The sequence below is a fragment of the Molothrus ater genome, chromosome 2, assembly GCF_012460135.2.
Source record: "Molothrus ater isolate BHLD 08-10-18 breed brown headed cowbird chromosome 2, BPBGC_Mater_1.1, whole genome shotgun sequence".
In the NCBI taxonomy this organism is placed as follows: Eukaryota; Metazoa; Chordata; class Aves; order Passeriformes; family Icteridae; genus Molothrus; species Molothrus ater.
The window spans coordinates 113,677,486-113,695,549 of record NC_050479.2 but is presented as its reverse complement, the minus strand read 5'-3'; the positions used below and the strand labels follow the sequence as shown (position 1 = coordinate 113,695,549).

Sequence of the window (18,064 nt, the reverse complement as noted above, 5' to 3'; positions counted from 1 at the left end):
AGAGAAGGATTTAATATTTTTATTTTTATCATTGCTGGGGTTATTTTATTATTTATCTGCTATTATTTATCCAATTTGTGAAAGATTTTTATGCTAGGGATATGAAACCTGCTGTAAGACTGAGCAGTTTTTTTGAGAAAAACACAGCTGGCAGATTTGGCCATCGAGGGATTTTCCTTTTCCTTCTGCCCTTTGGTGGTGTTGTAAGTGCTTAGTGTTTCACAGGTTACAGCCAGCCATGTTCCTAAGTATCTTTCTGAATTGGGTCCAAGTACACTTAGGCTCTTCTCTGACAAGTCATGTTAACTTTAATCATCTGAGTAATCTCTTTTTTTTTTCTTTCAGTAGTGCTCACAGACCTAAAAATGCACTTACACTCCCTCTTAGATCAATGTATGAACTAGGAATTAATTTTCAACCTGTGCAATGTTCCTAATTGCATTTAAAACATTCATTTTTAATCCTGGGTTTTCAACACACTCTGGAACATCATCACTATGATGAGATAAGAATTATCTCATTGAGAGAGAGCAGCTGAAGTGTGTGTTGACACCTAAGGGCATAATGAAGACGTGGTGAAAGAAGAGCTTTAGTTAAGTAGTGTTAAAGAGACTCGGTTTGTACAATGCACTAAAATGTCATATTCTTACTGAAGGAGTGTAAAAGTATTTTTAGCATGAATGGTAGTGCCAAATCCTCTGTCAGCAAAGCAGGCAGAGTCAGAGAGAAAAGCACCCTGCTCCTCTGCTGCTTCAGAGCCAGGGCCCTGGAGAGTGCTGTGTGTGTCACTGGGCAAGAGAGCAGAGCCTGACACGAGGCAGGTTTCAAAAGGGAGCACAGAAAACCTTGCTGTCAGACCTCTCCTTGTGAGGCAGCACACTTCCGGAACTCCATGGCAATTGGATGGGAAGGCTGAGGGAAATGGAGCAAAGGCAGTGGGAAGAGCTGCATTGATCCTGCAGCCTGCTGTGCGACTGCCATGGACCTTGCCTCCTCCTTCCTGGCCCTGGCTTTGTGCTGCATCCTCAGCCAGACACTGGCCACTCTAATTACCTCCTGCTGCCATGCCAGAGGGCAGAAAAAAAAAGAAAAAATGGGAGGGGAAAGGCAGTGATACTAATGGGCTCTGCTTTTAAATTTATATGTTGAGAGAAGATGGCTCGCACAAAATTATGTTTGAATAATTTTGCTTGGTGAGTGTTTAACATGTAGGAAACCAACATGCTTACAGAAGCAATTATTTCTAGGAGATGACAGGAAAAAACCCAACAAACAAAAAAACCCCCACAGCACATTTTTGGAGAAAACACCAAACTGTTTAACACCATTTTCTCAGTCAAGTACATTTCTTCCAAAGGCCTTGCACCACTATGTGGCAAACTGTTGGTGCAAAGAATGATTTTATAGGGATGTGCTGCAGCAATCTGATGACTAGGGGAGCTGGAAATCATAACTATCCTGTTTGGGTTTAGAGACCTGATTGCAGAAACCAGGGCTGCATGTTTTTCATTCCAAACAGAAGTAAAATATTTGTGGTCTTGTTTGTGGTCCATCCAGTTGCAGATTTGAACTGCAACAGAGATAAAAACAGTGTGGAACCATAATTTCCAGTTACCTGTTCATAGCCAGTAGAAGCTGATATCCTCTAGTGGTGACCAAATTCAGTCTGAGCACTGTTTCCACCTGCTGGGTCCTATGCAGAGGGTCCACAGGGGGATATTTACTGTTCCCTTTTGTCTCTCCTGTTCCATTCTGTGCTTTGTGGCACAGAGGGTGGCAGAGGCTGCACATCCCTAGCACAGTGCCATGCTCTCAGCTCATAGGGAGGCAAGGAGGGAAGGAGGGAGGCTGCCTGCATGGTAGGGAACCTCTCACAGCTGCTTTAGGTGAGCTTTCAGTGAAATGCTCCTCCTGCTGCTGCCTGGCTTTGATACCGAGTGCATTTCTGAGGAGAGCAGCATCAAAGGTGATTTTATTCCTTCTTTTCCTCCCAGTTACCCCTCCAGTGCCACATCCCTGCACATTCCTAGGCAGTGTAGTCTATCTCCCTCACTGCCTGGTGACACACAGGGCACTGGGGGGTCCCACCATGGGAGTTCCCTCTATGGAGGAACTTCTTGCAGCTCAGGGAATCTGTGATCTGTGATCTCTCCGTCTCCTCTGTCAGTGTCTGCACCAGCCCAGCCTGTCCTTAAACACAGCCACAAATAAACACCAGTGAGGGTGCTGGGCAGCCCTGTGCCAAGAAATCATTGTCAAAGCAGACTAATCTCAACCTTTGGACTAATTTCAAACCTTAGATATGGCTGGAAATCTGCAGCCAGCTCCACAGCCCCATGGTGGCACTGGTGGCAGGTGACAGCCTCTGGTGCTGGTGGCCAGGGACGGAGCCTGGAGGTTCAGCAGTGCTTTTTGACAGGCTGACAGAGAAAAATGAGACAGAAAAATGAGAAGTGAGGCTTAAAATGGGCTGAGGCCTTGCCATAGCCTTGTGTGCAGGAATGTGTAAGTGATACTGAAGGGCTGTGGGTCAGGGCAGCTCCTGGAGAAGGGGACACAGTGGGATCCCAGAGAGGGACAAACATCAGAACAGGGGGAAGCACTCAGGGACTCAGCCCTGAGGGCTCTGGGGATTCCATTGGCTCGAGTGGCTGCTCTCAGTTGTTATTTGAAGCTGCAGCACTCCCACACTGCCTCTCCTCCTACCCATAATAAGCAATTAATCTAAGTTATAGAGGTCCCAGCTCTCTTCTAGCTGTGTCTGTGGTGCTACTGGAGGAATGCTAAAGCTTCATGTCCACCATATGCTGGTAGGTGTTCAGAATATACTTGGTCAGGGGAAAAAATGTTTAACCCGATGACGTCTGGTGCAGATGCAAAACCTGTCTCTTCTTACAGATTTTGGGGCTGATGTTTGTTTAAAACAGTCACAGCACCATTGTATCCCATTTAAAAAACATATTTCTGGAGGTGCATGGATTATCCCTGTCCTCTGGGTGCTGGTTGCTGTTAACTGACCTCCACTGGAGGATGTGCTTGGCTGAACATCTGATTCCAGGCCACAGCCCAGGCACGTTCTGCACTAATACCTCACAGAAGAGGAGTCAAAGCCTTCAATTCCCCCTCTCCTTTAAAGTTTTCTATCCCTTCAGGCCACTCCATGGTATCTAATAATTTCTTGATACCCAAGAGGACATTTTTATCCTTATTGATCATGGTTTTGCAGACCGTTCTACATGCCTTTGAACCTCACACTGACAAAAGGTTTTTGTAGCCTCAGCACAGCAAACGTTTCACAATACCTTTCCTGGTGTTGTGTTTCATCTCAGATTCATGTACAAATTCCATTTCTATTCCTTGTAAAGTACAGAATATGGCTGATTTCTTTCTTACCTGTCTAAATTCACTTTTTAATCAGGTGGCCACCCTGAGCCCTTGCTAATAAGACCTGCACTGGTTCTGGACACATGAGGTTTTTGTGTCCCTTAGGCTGCCTGGAGTTAACCAGCTCTGTAAGGGGCTGTAGGAACAGAACTCAGTGCAAGCCATGTGGTTTTCTAAAGCACAATCTCATGATATTTTTATTTGATTTATGTCTTGCTGTTCTTTCCTGTTTTCTGAACATGATGTTCATTTTTCTAACAGAGTTCTTTGGTTGTTTGGATATCTTTAGGGTGGGAGTGAGTTCATCGTTCTTCCAGTTTTGATCAATTTCATTATTTTTCCTCCTGAGCTTATTGTTTTTTCAGCCCACTGTGTATTACTTCACATTTGTGAGCATTTCATACAGATACAAAGCAGATGGAAACTTTTCTCAGCCTGGGCTGGGGAGTCAGAATCACTTCACCCACCTGCAAGCAAGTTGGTGAGGCTGAAATGGCTCTTTAGCTGTTGTTTCATTTCAAAATTGTAACTTGAGTCATGCAACTGGAAGTACTTTGTGTACATTACACAATCTGAAATGGACTCTTGAATTTTTTTTTGATCCATTTAACTTTTTTCACTGATTTATATTTGTCTATTTTTTAAATTTATGGGTTTTTTTATTCTCACTTAAATTTATGATTCTGCATTTATATATATACATACATACGTGTATATATATATTTACAATGTATATTACCATTTTATGCATATGAATCTTACTCTTACATGGCCATTTGAAAAAAATATATTTAAAACATAGTGTGTAATTTAATATATTTAAAGCCTTTATGTGCCCCAAAGCTGTCATAGTACAGTGTGATCTTGAGGTATAATGTTTATGACACAGGATTCAGGGAGCTCAAACATTGTGGCAGCTTTCCCATATCTGCTGAGTGTGTTCACATCTGTGATGTAGGGGGGACTGAAATCATTTAGTCTTCATGAACCTATGGAACAGAGTTAATGCACAGCCCTCATTTAAAAGAAAATTGAAATTTTATTTTAATTCCTTTAGAAATTCTGAATTTCTGCCAGGCCTCTGATTGATTGCAAAACTGACATGGAATCTGCACCAAAAAAATCCCAACCTGCTTCTGTGTTTGCTTTTGGTAGTGTGAAAGTCAGTGTCAGGTATTGCTGTTGTTGTTTTTCTTTGCTGCAAGCACATATTTAGGAGAAGAGGAAATAATTGTATTGCAAGGAAGGGGAGAAAAACACCTGAAAATTCAGGATATTTCAGAAAAATCATAACTGAAATTCTTTTCTTATAGCCCAGAAAATTTAGGGGGTCAGAGTCAGTTGTTCTTTGTGATGAAAAAACATGTATGAATAATTAATTCCTCATACATTCCTTTTCATGGTAGCAAGTTGTTAGCAACCCTGCCCTGATTTGCTGAAATTTGATGTGCAGTTTGAAACACTGGCTGGGTAATTTCCTTGAGCAATCTTTGGAAGGGCTGTTATTTGTGAGTGATTGTTTGCAAGGGTTCACTGCTAAACACCTTCAGCTTTGCTGTCTCTCATTGTGCTGCTCTCACTTCTGTCATTCTGAGACATCCAGGGGCAGTACTTACAATTTAAAATTTGCATTTTAAACTTTGCTCCTCACAAAGTTTATTTCCATTTAAAATCTGGTAATTTGGTGGAAACACTCTACATTCTAGCTTGGTAGGATTTTTATGAAAATCAAACTCAAAAAGAGCAGTGAATAGGGCAAATAAAAAATTCAGACTTGCTCCTTTTTGCAGGATAATTCAAGCCCTGTTTTTACAAAAATATTTGCAATGAAATTACTGTTTAGATTGGCTGAACACTTTGTTGAGAAGTCTCTTTTTTTGCCATTCTGGTCAGAAGGCTTCAGATGCTTGACATATAGTGCTGACCTGCTGTAATATTGTTTGTTTGCTTCCTGTGTTAGGAACAGGATGGAAGAGAGGAGGAGATTTCAGTTTTCCTTGGATGCTGTCAGGGTCTTAACAACAGGGTTTGAGTTTGGCCAAATGCTCTGTAGGGCAAGATTCTGTGTGGACTTTAAGCTTCATTTAAAATCCAGCAAAAACCTAATCTGTGTCCTAAACCCAGACTGTTCGCTCTAAAAGAATTCAAGCAATGTAAACTTAAAACTCCAGTTCTCTCTCCAAAGCCTGCTAAATATAAAATTGTGAATTTATGGAAGGAGGGGGAAAAAGGAAACTGAACTACAAATCACAAAATGGAATGCAGTAAGTCCTACTCCTCGGTGTCTAAGCACAGTTTGGATTGAGGGGTTAGACTGAGGAGGTTTTTAGGGACTTCATTCAGCTTTTCAGACAGAAAAGCCCTGTTTCCACCTGATTTTCCTAGTGGTCATTATTACTCACTCAGCCACTGTCCCTTCAAAGTGAGGGGATGGAAGTGAGCAGGGCTGGCTGTTAACAGGGACAGTAAAACATCTATTTGCACTTTCACACCTCTAATTCGGTGAAACTCGGGCAGGAATTTACTGCGGGTTGGGGTTGGGTGCTCCGTAATTTAAATAGGAATGCAGCTGGACCAGCAGGTGGCCTGAGGAGGAGGAGAGGTTTTGCTGTTTATTGAGGTTTCCAAGGAGTTTTTGGAGCCCTCGTTAGTGATGGTGGCAATTCCACACTGGGAATGCTGGTAGAGGTGACAGAAGCAGAAATTCACAGTGGTGCCTAAGCTTTTTATATAATTCTCATATATTTGTAGCTTGGTGGATTGCTAATGCATGGCTGTAGTACTTTTCCTGCCCTTTCCCCCTAGATTTTGGAACACATCCCTAAAATATTGTTTAGATTAATAAATAATCTTTATTCCAAGTAGGGGACTTAAAATAAGAAGTGGAGCAACTCCAAGGGGCTGACCCAGGGGTGGGTTACTGGGGCAGCTGAATCTCCTATTGGATGTAGCTGTTAAATATTTAACCTTAAATTAATTAACCTTATTAAATCACAGAAATTTGATTCTGGGTGAGCCCATCACCACTGGGACACCTGGAAGCTTCCAGATGAAGATCTGCTTTTTATGTTACTATTCTAACACTGATGCAAGGGGTTTTTCTCTTTTGATTATAGGCAACAGCAGTGCAGCCAAAAGTGAGATATAAAGGGAAGCTCTCCCCAGCAAATGGTAGATTTTAAGCATTTTGAGAGCTTTATAAAGCTATTTTCTCTGCCTCTTCTGAGGAGCTTATAGACTGTCCTAACAATAATGAGTGGTTGGCATTGAGGGTCTGTCAGCCAGCTACACATCCCAGGAAATGGCCATGTGCCTGTATTTCCTTAAAAGCACAGTTTAGGCTGGCTTATGAGGGGAAAAAAAACCCTAAAATTCAGCAACATGCTGGGTTTTTTTTTTTTTTTGGTTTTTTTTTTTTTGCCTTTAGTGGTTTGGTGCTGGGAAAAAGTAAATGAAGGAGCATTGATAGATACATCCAGGCATGTGATTTGTTATTCCACCAAGATGCTGAAAAATAAGAGCATATTGAAAATCATGTTCTGAGGGGCAGCTAAAGGAGCAGGGAAGACTGAAGGATTGACCTTTGGGGCAGTTGAAATTTTATTTGCTTATTATCCTAGTGGAAGCCCTGGTAAGTTAGGTTGTTTTTTGGGGTGTTTTTTTTTTTTTGTGTTTGGGTTGTTTTTTTCACCAACAATGGAGCTAGAAAACAAAAAATATTGACATTTAGAGAGGTGTACCATTTTTGCAACCTTAACTGCATTGTTTTTCCCTTTGGTTATTTGTGTTGCCCCTCTTGATTTCTCCAGCTCTCCTTTCACTCCAAGGAGCATCTCACAACATGATTATTTGTATGAGAGTATGAAAGCAACGCAGGAAGGCCCTTGGGAAAAGCACATGTGCCCCCTTTAAGAGGTGAATTGTAATTTAGGGACTAAATTACCAATTCTGCTCAGAGCGTGTTAAAAATGGGCATGAAGAGATGGAACTCCAAAGATTTTTATCTTTAAGGTCCAGGGATAATCAAGTAAACAGAATAACTCTACTTCTCTTTGGCACGGCATTTATTTACTAGTTTCCTGTTGATACACATGTATGCATATGACTCTGATTGCTACAGAAGATAAAACTGAAATTTGCTTTCTGTGCCACCTGTTGGTTTTGGGCTTATTTTTCTCTTGAAATAAAATTCTTGTTAGACCCCAACTCTGTGCTTCAGCTCACCATAATCATAAAGCCCATAGGATCTGAGTTCCAACCAGGCTCATTGGGAGCAATTTCACTCTACTAAATCAGCTTTTAATTACCTAAAATTTGCCACAGGAAATTACTTTATGTTTTTGGGGATTTTTTTTAATGCTTTCCTCTTTAAAAGAAATTGACTGTGTAAAGGAAAGTCCAGATTTAAAAAACTGAAGGTTGGTTGTGCTGTTTGGAGGAAAGGATGGAAAGAGAGAGGCTCCTACAGTACAAAGTCTGGCATTGTGTGTGCACAGCTCTGTGTATATGCAGAAGAAGTGGCAGGACATTTTCATTTCCTTTGTCTCAGTTCCTGGATTTTACAAGTCAGTTTGTCTCTTTTTCTCCCCAGACAGCACCCAGCCAGAGGTGAGATTTTCATGCTGTATTGGGAAGGGTTCTAATGATGTTTTCTGTGTTTTTTCATGCTAGTGCAGCAAAATTTTCCCTGTGTTGTGAAAAAAGCTGTGCTAATGACAATACACCATAGTGAAGATGGCTCAAAGGTTAATTCCAACTGTTAAAGTAATGGACACATCCAGAGAAAGCTTCCAGCCACAGGATGTTTTGTAACTGGCATCTCACTGTTCAGTTTGTCTCTCCAAACTGAGTCTTGCTGTTTGTTGGGTTTTTTTTAGGGCACCACATATCAGTAAATACAACTTTGTAGGTGTGGTAGATACAACAACAGTCAGGGTGAACGGGACAGGAAATCTTGCCATGACTGTCAAAAGATGATGTGAGAGGGTGTATCATAGTTAGTCAGAGCAACAAGGTAAAAAGAGTTAAAGAAAGGAAAAAGAAAATAGAAAAGGAGGGGAGAGAAGAAAAGATGGAGAGAAATGTTCTATTTCACTTCCCCTGAGCAAACATGTAATTTCCATGATTCCTTTTTAATGACCCTCTCCTGAAGCTGGTAGGTACTGATTTATGAAAAGCTGTAAAGGATCAGGTGGAGCCCTGCAGGACGTCGTTTACAGCTGCACGGACTGCAGCCCGTCTAATTTGTCTGCTAAAGTGTGAGCTCATGGCACACATCACCCAGACCATAAATTCCCTGGTCAGCCCTTCTGTCTAGGGGCTGGGGCAGGGGGAAAAAACCTGCCAGGGTGTGCAGATGCTCTGCAAGCCCAGCTTTCCCCTGGTGCACACGAGGAGACAGTGCAGAGGCGAATTCCTGCTCGTTGATAAACAGTCCAGATGTCCTCTCTGAGGAGGAAAGTAACTAATTTTTGTTTGGAATCCTGCAAGAAGAAAAATGATACTTTACAGTGCTGGTTACTCTGAGGTCACTCGCATTAAAATTAGGTCATATTTTTTGTCATGATGATACTTTGATCCAAGTAATAAACATAAAGGCTCTTTTGGGCCACTCTAATTCCTAATCCTAGAGACCTGTTCTATTTCAACTTGTTTATACTTTTTTTTTTCATTAGTGATTCTTGAGTCAGACCTTGTTTTATTAGACTTAAGTTAAAAAGGTGTACTAGGCTGGGGAAAAAAAAAATCTGTGCTTTATCACTAAGAACACTTCATAAATACTCTTAATTAATATCTTGGGATTCCAGCCACTGTACCCAGAAAACCATAAATAAAAAACCATTGGCTCTTCACAGGACAAACAGTAGTCAGAAAAATTCAGGCCTTACAGCTACTGATTAAAACTACCTTGGGCCTGATTATCAAACTGAGCCTCTAAAGCTGGGTGTCATGTAGGTGTCTAAGATTTGGTTTGACCATGGCACCAGCACATGAAGTGAGCTGCTGTTTTGGGCACAGAGCAGGTTTCTGTGTCTTCTGTTGCTTTTCTTTCCATGGGTGGCTGTTCCCAGCATGTGAAGTCCAGAGTTGGTGTCAGTGGTCACAGTCCTGGCTGGGCTCTGGAGGGAAGGTAGCCAGGCAAAAGCTGTCCCCATCAGGGACATCTCAGCTCCTCTGGAACCTGGTGAAAACCGATTGTGTGTGTTTGGAGTCAAGATTTTCAAGCATCCAAGTAGCTCTTTAATTATGCCCTGCATTCCTAGAAGGAAGAAAAAATAATACTGTATTAACTTTCTGAGCCTGAGAGAAATGAGCTGATTGATAACAATCAGGAAAACATCAGAGTAAAAGGAGCTGCTGTTTAAGATGTGGCCAACACTAAAAATCATTGTTCACTTCTTCAAAAGTGAAAGGTAAAAGTCTTGATTTAACTACTGTTACTTATGTAACTGAGGTGGTATCCCCTGATTCCAGGGCAAGTCAGGTGTACTGCAAGGATGTGATGTAGTGCTGCTGATTTTGGTGAAATTTAAGACATACTGGAATTGAGAAGGACTTGGAATTTCTAGGCTTCTTATGAGGTTCAAATCACAATGTTTAAATATGTGGTTCTCTTGGTGCCTTTAAAATCTCCTCCTATTTATGTTCATTCCATTGATGAACAGAGATGACTTGGGTTTGGAGTGAAGAGAGTGTTTTACAGCCCAGATCAGTTCTCCAGTTCCAGCAGCTGTCACCTACCTGTTACACTGTGTAATCACTGCCTTTAAATTATGCTGTCAGTCCAGCCACCTCTCATTTTCACTGCTTTCAGTGACAAAAGTCACTTCAAATGGGTTCAGTAGCAGTAGTCAGACTCCTGTGCAGGTTGCTAGAGAGAAAAAGAATTCTGGGGCAGAAAATAGACTGTGAAGTTGCAGAGATAACTGCTTTGAACATTCTCTAGTTCAGTCTCAGGCACAGCACAGCCAAGCATGTGCTTGGCTTTAAGCCTGAAATAAAACACTAAAAATAAGGTACTTTGCTTATTTTTGAAGCTTCTAACTTAGTAGCAACATTTAGGATTTGTCAGTGGGCCCCACTATTCTGAACATTTGATATGACCAAATTCTACCAACACACTCAGCTTGGAGCCTGGAATGTGCATTGTCTGTGTGATATTTAGGACTAGGTGAATCACATAAATATAACCTAATTTAGTCTTTGTTAACACTAAATTGAGAGGTCCCCATGCACTTTGTGAATGCTGCAGTGATTTAAACACAGGCACGGGAAGCTGGTACTGTTCAGCAGGATGATTACACAGCATTTGTCAGCACCAGTCCCATGGTGGCCTCAGCAGCTGAGAACTCCCACAGACAAACAGCAAAGCCACATCCAGCCTGGATGCTCCTGCCACTGCTGAGTTTAGACACAAAATAAAGCTGTGTTTCTCCCTGTTCCCTAAATTCCATTGCATTATTCTTTCATTTCAGGCCATCAAATCTCCTCCTGGACCAAAGCAACGTTGACATTTCAGCCTTCCGCACCGCGGGTGATTGGCTCAACGGATTCCGGACAGGGCAGTGCAAGGACATCTTCACAGGGGTGGAGTACAGCTCCTGTGACACCATAGCCAAGATTTCCACAGAGTAAGTTGCAGCCTTCTGTGGGTTTTCATCACAGCTACAAGTTCAAACATAAGCACAGAGGTAGCACTTTTATATCGCGTTCCCAATTCTTAGCTGAAATTTTCTTACATTTAAAGAGACAAATGGGAATTATTTGTTGTAGTTGAAATAGCCATGAAGGAAATCTGTGTCTGGTGACTGTGTGAAGGCCATGGTCCCACAGCTTTTTGTCACTAAAGGAGATTCCCAATTTCTTCCAATACAGTAGCACCATGTGTGATCTGGTGATGACACTAGCATCAACTACTTTCACTGAAGCTTCTCTGTTGATTCTTTAAATTCTGTATTTTACATGGAAGTTTCTCTACAGCTGGCACATTGCCAATCATTCCCTTTATTGCCCATCCTATATTCCACCAAACCAGGTGAAGGGGCAAATTCTTTGTAGCTGTTTTCCTCCTCCATGCTAATAATTACTCAGGAGCTGAACTCCCTCCTGCTATGCTTGGAAGTGAGCAAATGGCAAGTTTACTACATTCTAAATGCAATCCATCTTTGTTCTAGTGACAAGTAAGAGTAGGGTAATGTTCTTTCTGCACCCGAAAAGGCATCAAGTACAGTTAAAACTTTAATGCCAAAGGAAATCTTAATTCCCAGTTTGGCTGGCTGGATGCACAACAAGTTATGGAGAGGTATGCAGCAGCTGTGCTATCGACAATTAAACACATCAATGCCATTAATTAGTGTATTACTGCATCTATTAAAAGGGTGCTAATTGCTTTTTGTAACAATTACCCTTTGGGGACAGTGTAGAAATCCTCTAGGAATGCCCAATTTCCTGTGAACCCCCAGTTAATTAGCCCTTCACAGGTGTTAAAGCACCTCTGTGTTCACAAGGAACAATGAGGCTGGAGACCCTGGACAAACAGGAGGGGAGAACCAGGGGAGGCACTGGAAGCTTGGCCATGGACTCCTTCACCTCAGTGCTGATAGCAGAGCTCAGAGGACCATTCATAGGCCAGTGATGTGTCAGCACTGCCCAGGGAAAGACATCAGATTGGCTGGGGGATGAGGTGTTAGAGAGGCTCAGCTGATCCAGTTGTGACCCCCTTGCTCCAAAACCCCAGTGCCTGCATCACTGGAGAATGATTTAATTGCCTTTTCTTCCATGTTTTCTTCCACAACAAAGCTAAATGAGCTTTCACTCTATTTTTTTTTCAGCCCAGGGAGTTGCTGTCAGTGGTTTTTTGCAGTAGGGCTTGTGTTTCAGCAATATCCCTGTACCTGGAGGTTCCTGCAGTGCAGCAGTGTGAGATGGGCAGGTTCATTGCTGTTTGCTGGGATCAGTGCTGTGAAATTCAGTATCCTCACTCACACACCTCCTCTTTTTTCCAGTGACATGAAGAAAGTTGGTGTTACAGTGGTGGGCCCTCAAAAGAAGATTGTCAGCAGTATCAAAGCCCTAGAAACTCATACAAAGAACAGCCCTGTTCCTGTGTAAGGTACCAAAATGATGTTGCTCAGGAGAGGAAAACAAAAAAAAGGAGCAAAGTTGCATCGCAGGTGAAAAGTGATGGCTGACAAACGGCAGAATTTAAAGGAGATCTTGGCAACAGCTTGGGAAACGCAATGGTTGAGATTTCAAACCCACAAGACACTCAAATACTGAGTATAAATGCCTTAAAAACAGGAGCAAACTTGTTTTCTATCTGTTAATCCTAAAGGGTGGGTGCTCTTGACTGACTGTTAATGCAGATAGTAAATATCAAAAGAAAAAAGAAAACATGTGAAAAATCCTTCCAAGTAAAAACCAGTGTTACTAAAACCTAGAGCCATTTGAATATTAAGTGACTGAATAACAGAAAAAAAACCATGGACATAAAAGCTGTGTATTTGATCTATACAGCAAACAAGAAGAAAGAAAGACTTGCAGTATTTTTATACAGAAGAGATCTGTAACAGGTATTTTATTTCTTTAAAAGCAAGGAAAATAGAGGACTATACCTCACAACCTGTCTGGCCATATTTACTATAATGTCATTGTAACATGCTATTTCAGCTTCAGGAAGGAACACAGAAATAAAGTTTGTAGTGACTTTGAGTTAGTTGACAAAAGATTTTCACCATTATGTTAGCTTCCCTAACTGTGTTCATTTAAATAGAAACAAGTCTTAATTTTTAAAAGGCTTATTTATTTTCTTGGTTTGTTTTTTTTTCCATTATTGTTTATATTTATGCTTAAATACCTTAACCTGGCTGTATTATTGCCAAGTGCCAAATGTTATCCAAACTTCATTGGTTCAACCTGAGAAATTGTCTGAGGGTTAGTTGCTAGATAATTTTATACTCATAGCATCATGCATGAAATACAGAAGGAAAGAAAGGTGGTCTTTTTCCCAGTACTGACACTATGAAAAGCATCTGGACTTTTTTTGGCAATGAGATTTCTTCCATTTGCTGTGAGTGGTATTTTCAACCAGGCTGGGGTTTTGGCAGTGGTGTGTGCATTGATCTTTAGATCAGGATTTGCCCCAAACAGCACATCCCATTTCTTACCCCAGGGCTGCTTTTCTGTCACAATAATTTCCTGTTCCTGGGTGGTGTTCAGGGGAGAGATCTGCCAAGAAAATAGAAAAGAGGGCCAGGGTTTGTTGCATCCTGCTTTAACTGATGATGCTTTTTGAGTTCCCTGAGAAGTGACCCTTGTTTAAAGGGATAACTTGAGCTGTGAGGGGAGGCTTTGGAGTAGAAGTTTACACATGCCTGAGCTAGAAACCCCCCTGTGGAGGCACTGCTATCCTGTAGGGGACCTGAATTTTAGGCACAGCTTCAGTGGGTACCTGTTCCTTGAAAGAAAGCAGAAGGGAGCCCAAGTCTAGGAGACCATTCACATCTCCCACTGGAAAAAGGAGACTGGAAAGTGGATTTTGGGGGCCCTCCACCATTTTTAGCATCTTCCAAAGAGCTTCCTGACTCCTAAGTTTTTGTTCTGGAGCACATCAGTCCCAGTTCTGAGCAGACACCACTCTTTGCTCTGAAAATGAGTGGTTTAAAACACTGGGTGACCCATTTCTTGTGCTTCTTAATGCTCTAGATGTGATGTCAGGCACACAGAGAGCAGGCCTTGATCATCAGGGGAAACCATTCTGCTTCCCAACTTGACATTCTAGAATGTAGACCTGATTCTGATAATGAAAGCCTAAAAGTCCAAGACTCTGTGAGAGGCAGATGAAAAAATGGCACATTGTGTTTTCTCTGTGCATGCAAAAACAGGTGACCACTTGTGCTTCCTTCTGCTGGCTTGGGTTTTGAAGCTCCTTGGTATATAAATGAGGAAAGAATCAGTTTCTAGGGTTTGTGGGGCTGAAATTCTTCTGCGTGAATCCAGGACTTAAAGAATGTCCAGGCACAACATTTATCACACATTGCTATATAGAAGAAGTGTTAGAGGCTTTTTCATGAGTGCTGGTAGTGAGCATGCTGTAAAGGACTGGGTTTGAAACACACTCACAGCATTATAATTAGTAATCCTCTCTAAAAGAGAAGTGAATGGGTTTTAAAATTGAACATTAAAAATAAAAATGGAAGAAAGGTAAAATAAAGCACTTAAGCAGTAAAGAACACTTCCCCTTATCTGCTCCAATCTATCATGAAATGCAGCAAGCTGGACAGAAAAGCTGTTTTGTGTTGCTTAGTTCGTTCAGAATCAATCTTTTCTTTGGGTTCAGATTGCTCTAAATCAGACACTGTTAGTGAATTTAAGCCACCGAACCTAGTGGCAAACACTGTCTGTCTGGGGACAGCTTTTTGTGACATTTCTCCTCAGCTTCACTCTGCTGCTGGAGTGTGGGGACAAGGGACTGGGGTGGGGGGCTGACCTCTGGGAGATGCTTCTGGAGACACAGACTCAGTTCTTGGAGTTTTAGACACTTGAAAACTTTGCACCAACCTCCCTCAATTTCCTCCTGTCGTGTTCTTGCCCACAGTTCAGGCATGCTCAGCATAAAAGATCCAATCTCACTGAGGGGAAACGAAAATGAAGCAGCTGGGTTTTGCTTTTCTTTGCTGTTAGGAGTTGAGAGCTTTTAAAACCCGTTTGGTTTTCTCTCCCTGTCAGAAGTTGATTTGTACTGTAAGTGGCCTCTGTTGCAAGCATCCTGTACTCCCTGTCCCCCTGTACATATGTAAACATAGCAGTGTACAATTCTTCAGTGTGGAGTAGAGAAATAGAGGTCGTGTGGCCATCTGCCTGTACAGGTTATGGACATCAAGCAAAATGCAAACTGCTCATAAAACGACACGCCATATTATTGGGTTTGTACCTTTCAATATAGTTTCCATTTTATTTATTTCTGTTAACATAATCTAGTTTTTGTGCTGTAACTTAGCATCCAATAAGCAATGTATAGATGTGATTTGATTGGCAATATGTATTTACTTTAACTTGTATTTCAAAAGCATTACTTACTCATTTAGATTATATATTGTGCAATTGTAGATGGCCTCTTACTAATGTAAAATGATTTGTAGTGGAAACATTTATATTTTTATAATAAACATAATGAAAGTATTTTTTACATACTGAAATACTGAGGTGATTGCTTGGAGGACAAAGTAAATTTATTTGATTAGTGTGATAAAATTGTAATTAAATATGGATAAATTCTGAGTGTTAAAGCATGGGTCTGGAGTGAAAGCTAGATATTACCTATATTATCTATTGAAAGAAACAAGCAGTGCAGGTTTTAACTAAACAGACCAGCATTTGTGCAAAACTGACTTACATCAGTCAAAGACTTTACTTTCTCCATGGATACTGGAAAACATCATCTTCTACAGCCTGCCTATGGGATGTTGAAAAAAAACTGTCATTTATTTTAGTTGTGTCAAGTATTTCCAAACTTTTGCTTTCTTTCCTCCCTCACCAGTGGACCTATTTTCATCTTATTAATATGTTGAATCCAGTCAAAGATGTACTTTTCAACAAAATAAAATAGCCCACCACATACTGTAACTTCACCCCATGATCATTTCTTGCCTCTGAGTATCTGTATTAGATAATATTTTGCCCCTGTTTTGTTATGTCCCTGCCATGTTGTTTCTGTGTGCTTCACCCAAGTACAGGGTCTTTGAAAATGCCAACATACACAACTCAGGAATCCTCTTCCTAGGAAAATAGGAATGGTTTTGATGCTTGCCAGTTTCTTGAATTTTGCAGGTTCTTTCTGTACCATAACTGATTTTGCATGCTTTTGTATACTACTCTGCTTACTGGTGCAAAACAATGAATGATATACCTGTCCTGGAGTCTGTAAGTTGATAAAATTTATGAATGTGGATGTAGCATACTTCTTTTTTGGAGTGGGGGTGGCATTCTGTCTTGGTGTGTTCAGCAGAAAGGGGAATTACAGAAAAAGTCACCCAGAGCTGGACTTGTCCTTAAATGAGCACAGCTGGACTGGAAGCCCCTTGTCCTTCCTGCCTCCAGAATGCTTCATGCTGTGGTGGATAAATGGTGTCATTTTACCTTCCAAACAGGGGGTTTGATGCTATGCTTGAGCACCAGGGCTCTGATGGGATCTAATCCATGCAGATAATGGTGCAAACCATTTTCTCTGTGAATAGGTTTCACCTTAGCAGTTGTGTTGCCCCAGCTTGTGTCTATCCCTGTGGTATTGCTGGTACTCTATATTTGCTCTAGATCCTAGAGGGCACGGTGGCTATTGGTGTTTTTATTGCTTTTCCTGTAAAATGGCATTCATTTGATTAATTAATGTAGCCAGCTCTGGAAGGGCACTCACAGGATGCACTCACTTAACAACAGCAGGACAAGGAACTGCCTGGCAGCCCCCACCACCACAGAATCCCAGAATGCGCTGATTTGGAAGGGCCCCATCAGGGTCATTGAGTCTGGAGAGGTAAATTGCTGATAATCACTTCCATGAACTCAATATGCCTGCCAGGGTTTTTTAGTGCTGCCCAAGTGGTGTTTTTCCACTCTGCATTTCTTCCCAAGATGATGCCCATCATCAGATATTGCACCATTAAAAGCCCAAGCAGTGCCAAATGAAATCAGAGCATTTTTTCTGCTGTCTCACACGTGCCACCCCTGCTAATTCATATGACTTATTCATATGAAACAGTTGACATATTCAATATTGGCTTCCTTTCATTTTCTGAGCTGCTCTAATGCCTCAGTTCCTTTCCAAACCACCACTGCCTCGTCAGTAATTCCCTGTTTAATGCGTGTGCACTCAGTTCCTTTTTCAGTCCTTGGTCCAATCCTTTGGGATTCCTTAATGAATTTTACTTTCCCAAATTTAAAAAAAAATATTTATTTTAGAGATATTTCCCTCAGCTTTGTTTTATTCCCATATACTAACAGGCAGATGGTGTTCATGAAGGTTACTCATGCAAAGGTACAAACAGCACAAAACACAAAGAGCAGCTTTCCCTTGGCTTCCTCATGATCCTTTTTAGATCAGAGAACCTCTGGTAAAGGAAGAGTACTCAGTACATGGGATTTTTCAGCTCACTCTGCTTTCACATTAAAATGATTTCATAATAGCCCATATTTCCCCAGTTAGCTCATGAGAATGTCAAGGGGGACAGCACCAGAAGTCTTAGTAAAGACAAGATAAATCACATCCACTACTTTTTAGATTGCCCTGCCACAGAAATAAATTAGATGAGTTTGACAGGATTTGCTTATTCTTGACAAATCTGAGTTGGTTTCTTAAGACCTTGAATCCTCCAGCTGCTATATATATATATATATATCTATATATATATCTACACACACATATATATGTAAAATCTTTCTGAGTATTTGAGCATACTTGCTCAAATAGCATACTTGCTCTGGAATTGCCTGGCTCTGCTTTTCTCCTCTCTTTAAAATTCCTCTCCAGTTGCCTGGGCTCCAGGATTTCTCCAAGAGAATAGCCAGTACTTGGACCAGTCCCTTGTTGCTATAATCTATGCTATAAATAAATAATAAATATAAAATTATAAAATATAAATATATAATAAATGCTACAAATCCCACAGACTCTGAAATCCGGAGTGCA

At 41.2% G+C, this 18,064-nt stretch overlaps 1 protein-coding gene across 2 annotated transcripts in view; it reads left to right on the top strand.

Moving 5' to 3' along the window:
• EPHA3 (EPH receptor A3) overlaps positions 1-16,331 on the top strand; it is a 177,048-nt gene extending 160,717 nt beyond the window's left edge. For both annotated transcript variants that reach the window (XM_036389286.2, XM_036389285.2), the window contains exons 16-17: positions 10,860-11,015; positions 12,390-16,331. In XM_036389286.2, the coding sequence (XP_036245179.1) occupies positions 10,860-11,015; positions 12,390-12,495 (262 nt within the window). In that variant the 3' untranslated portion in view covers positions 12,496-16,331. The remainder of the gene's footprint in view (positions 1-10,859; positions 11,016-12,389) is intronic.
• The last annotated feature ends 1,733 nt before the right edge of the window (positions 16,332-18,064 follow it).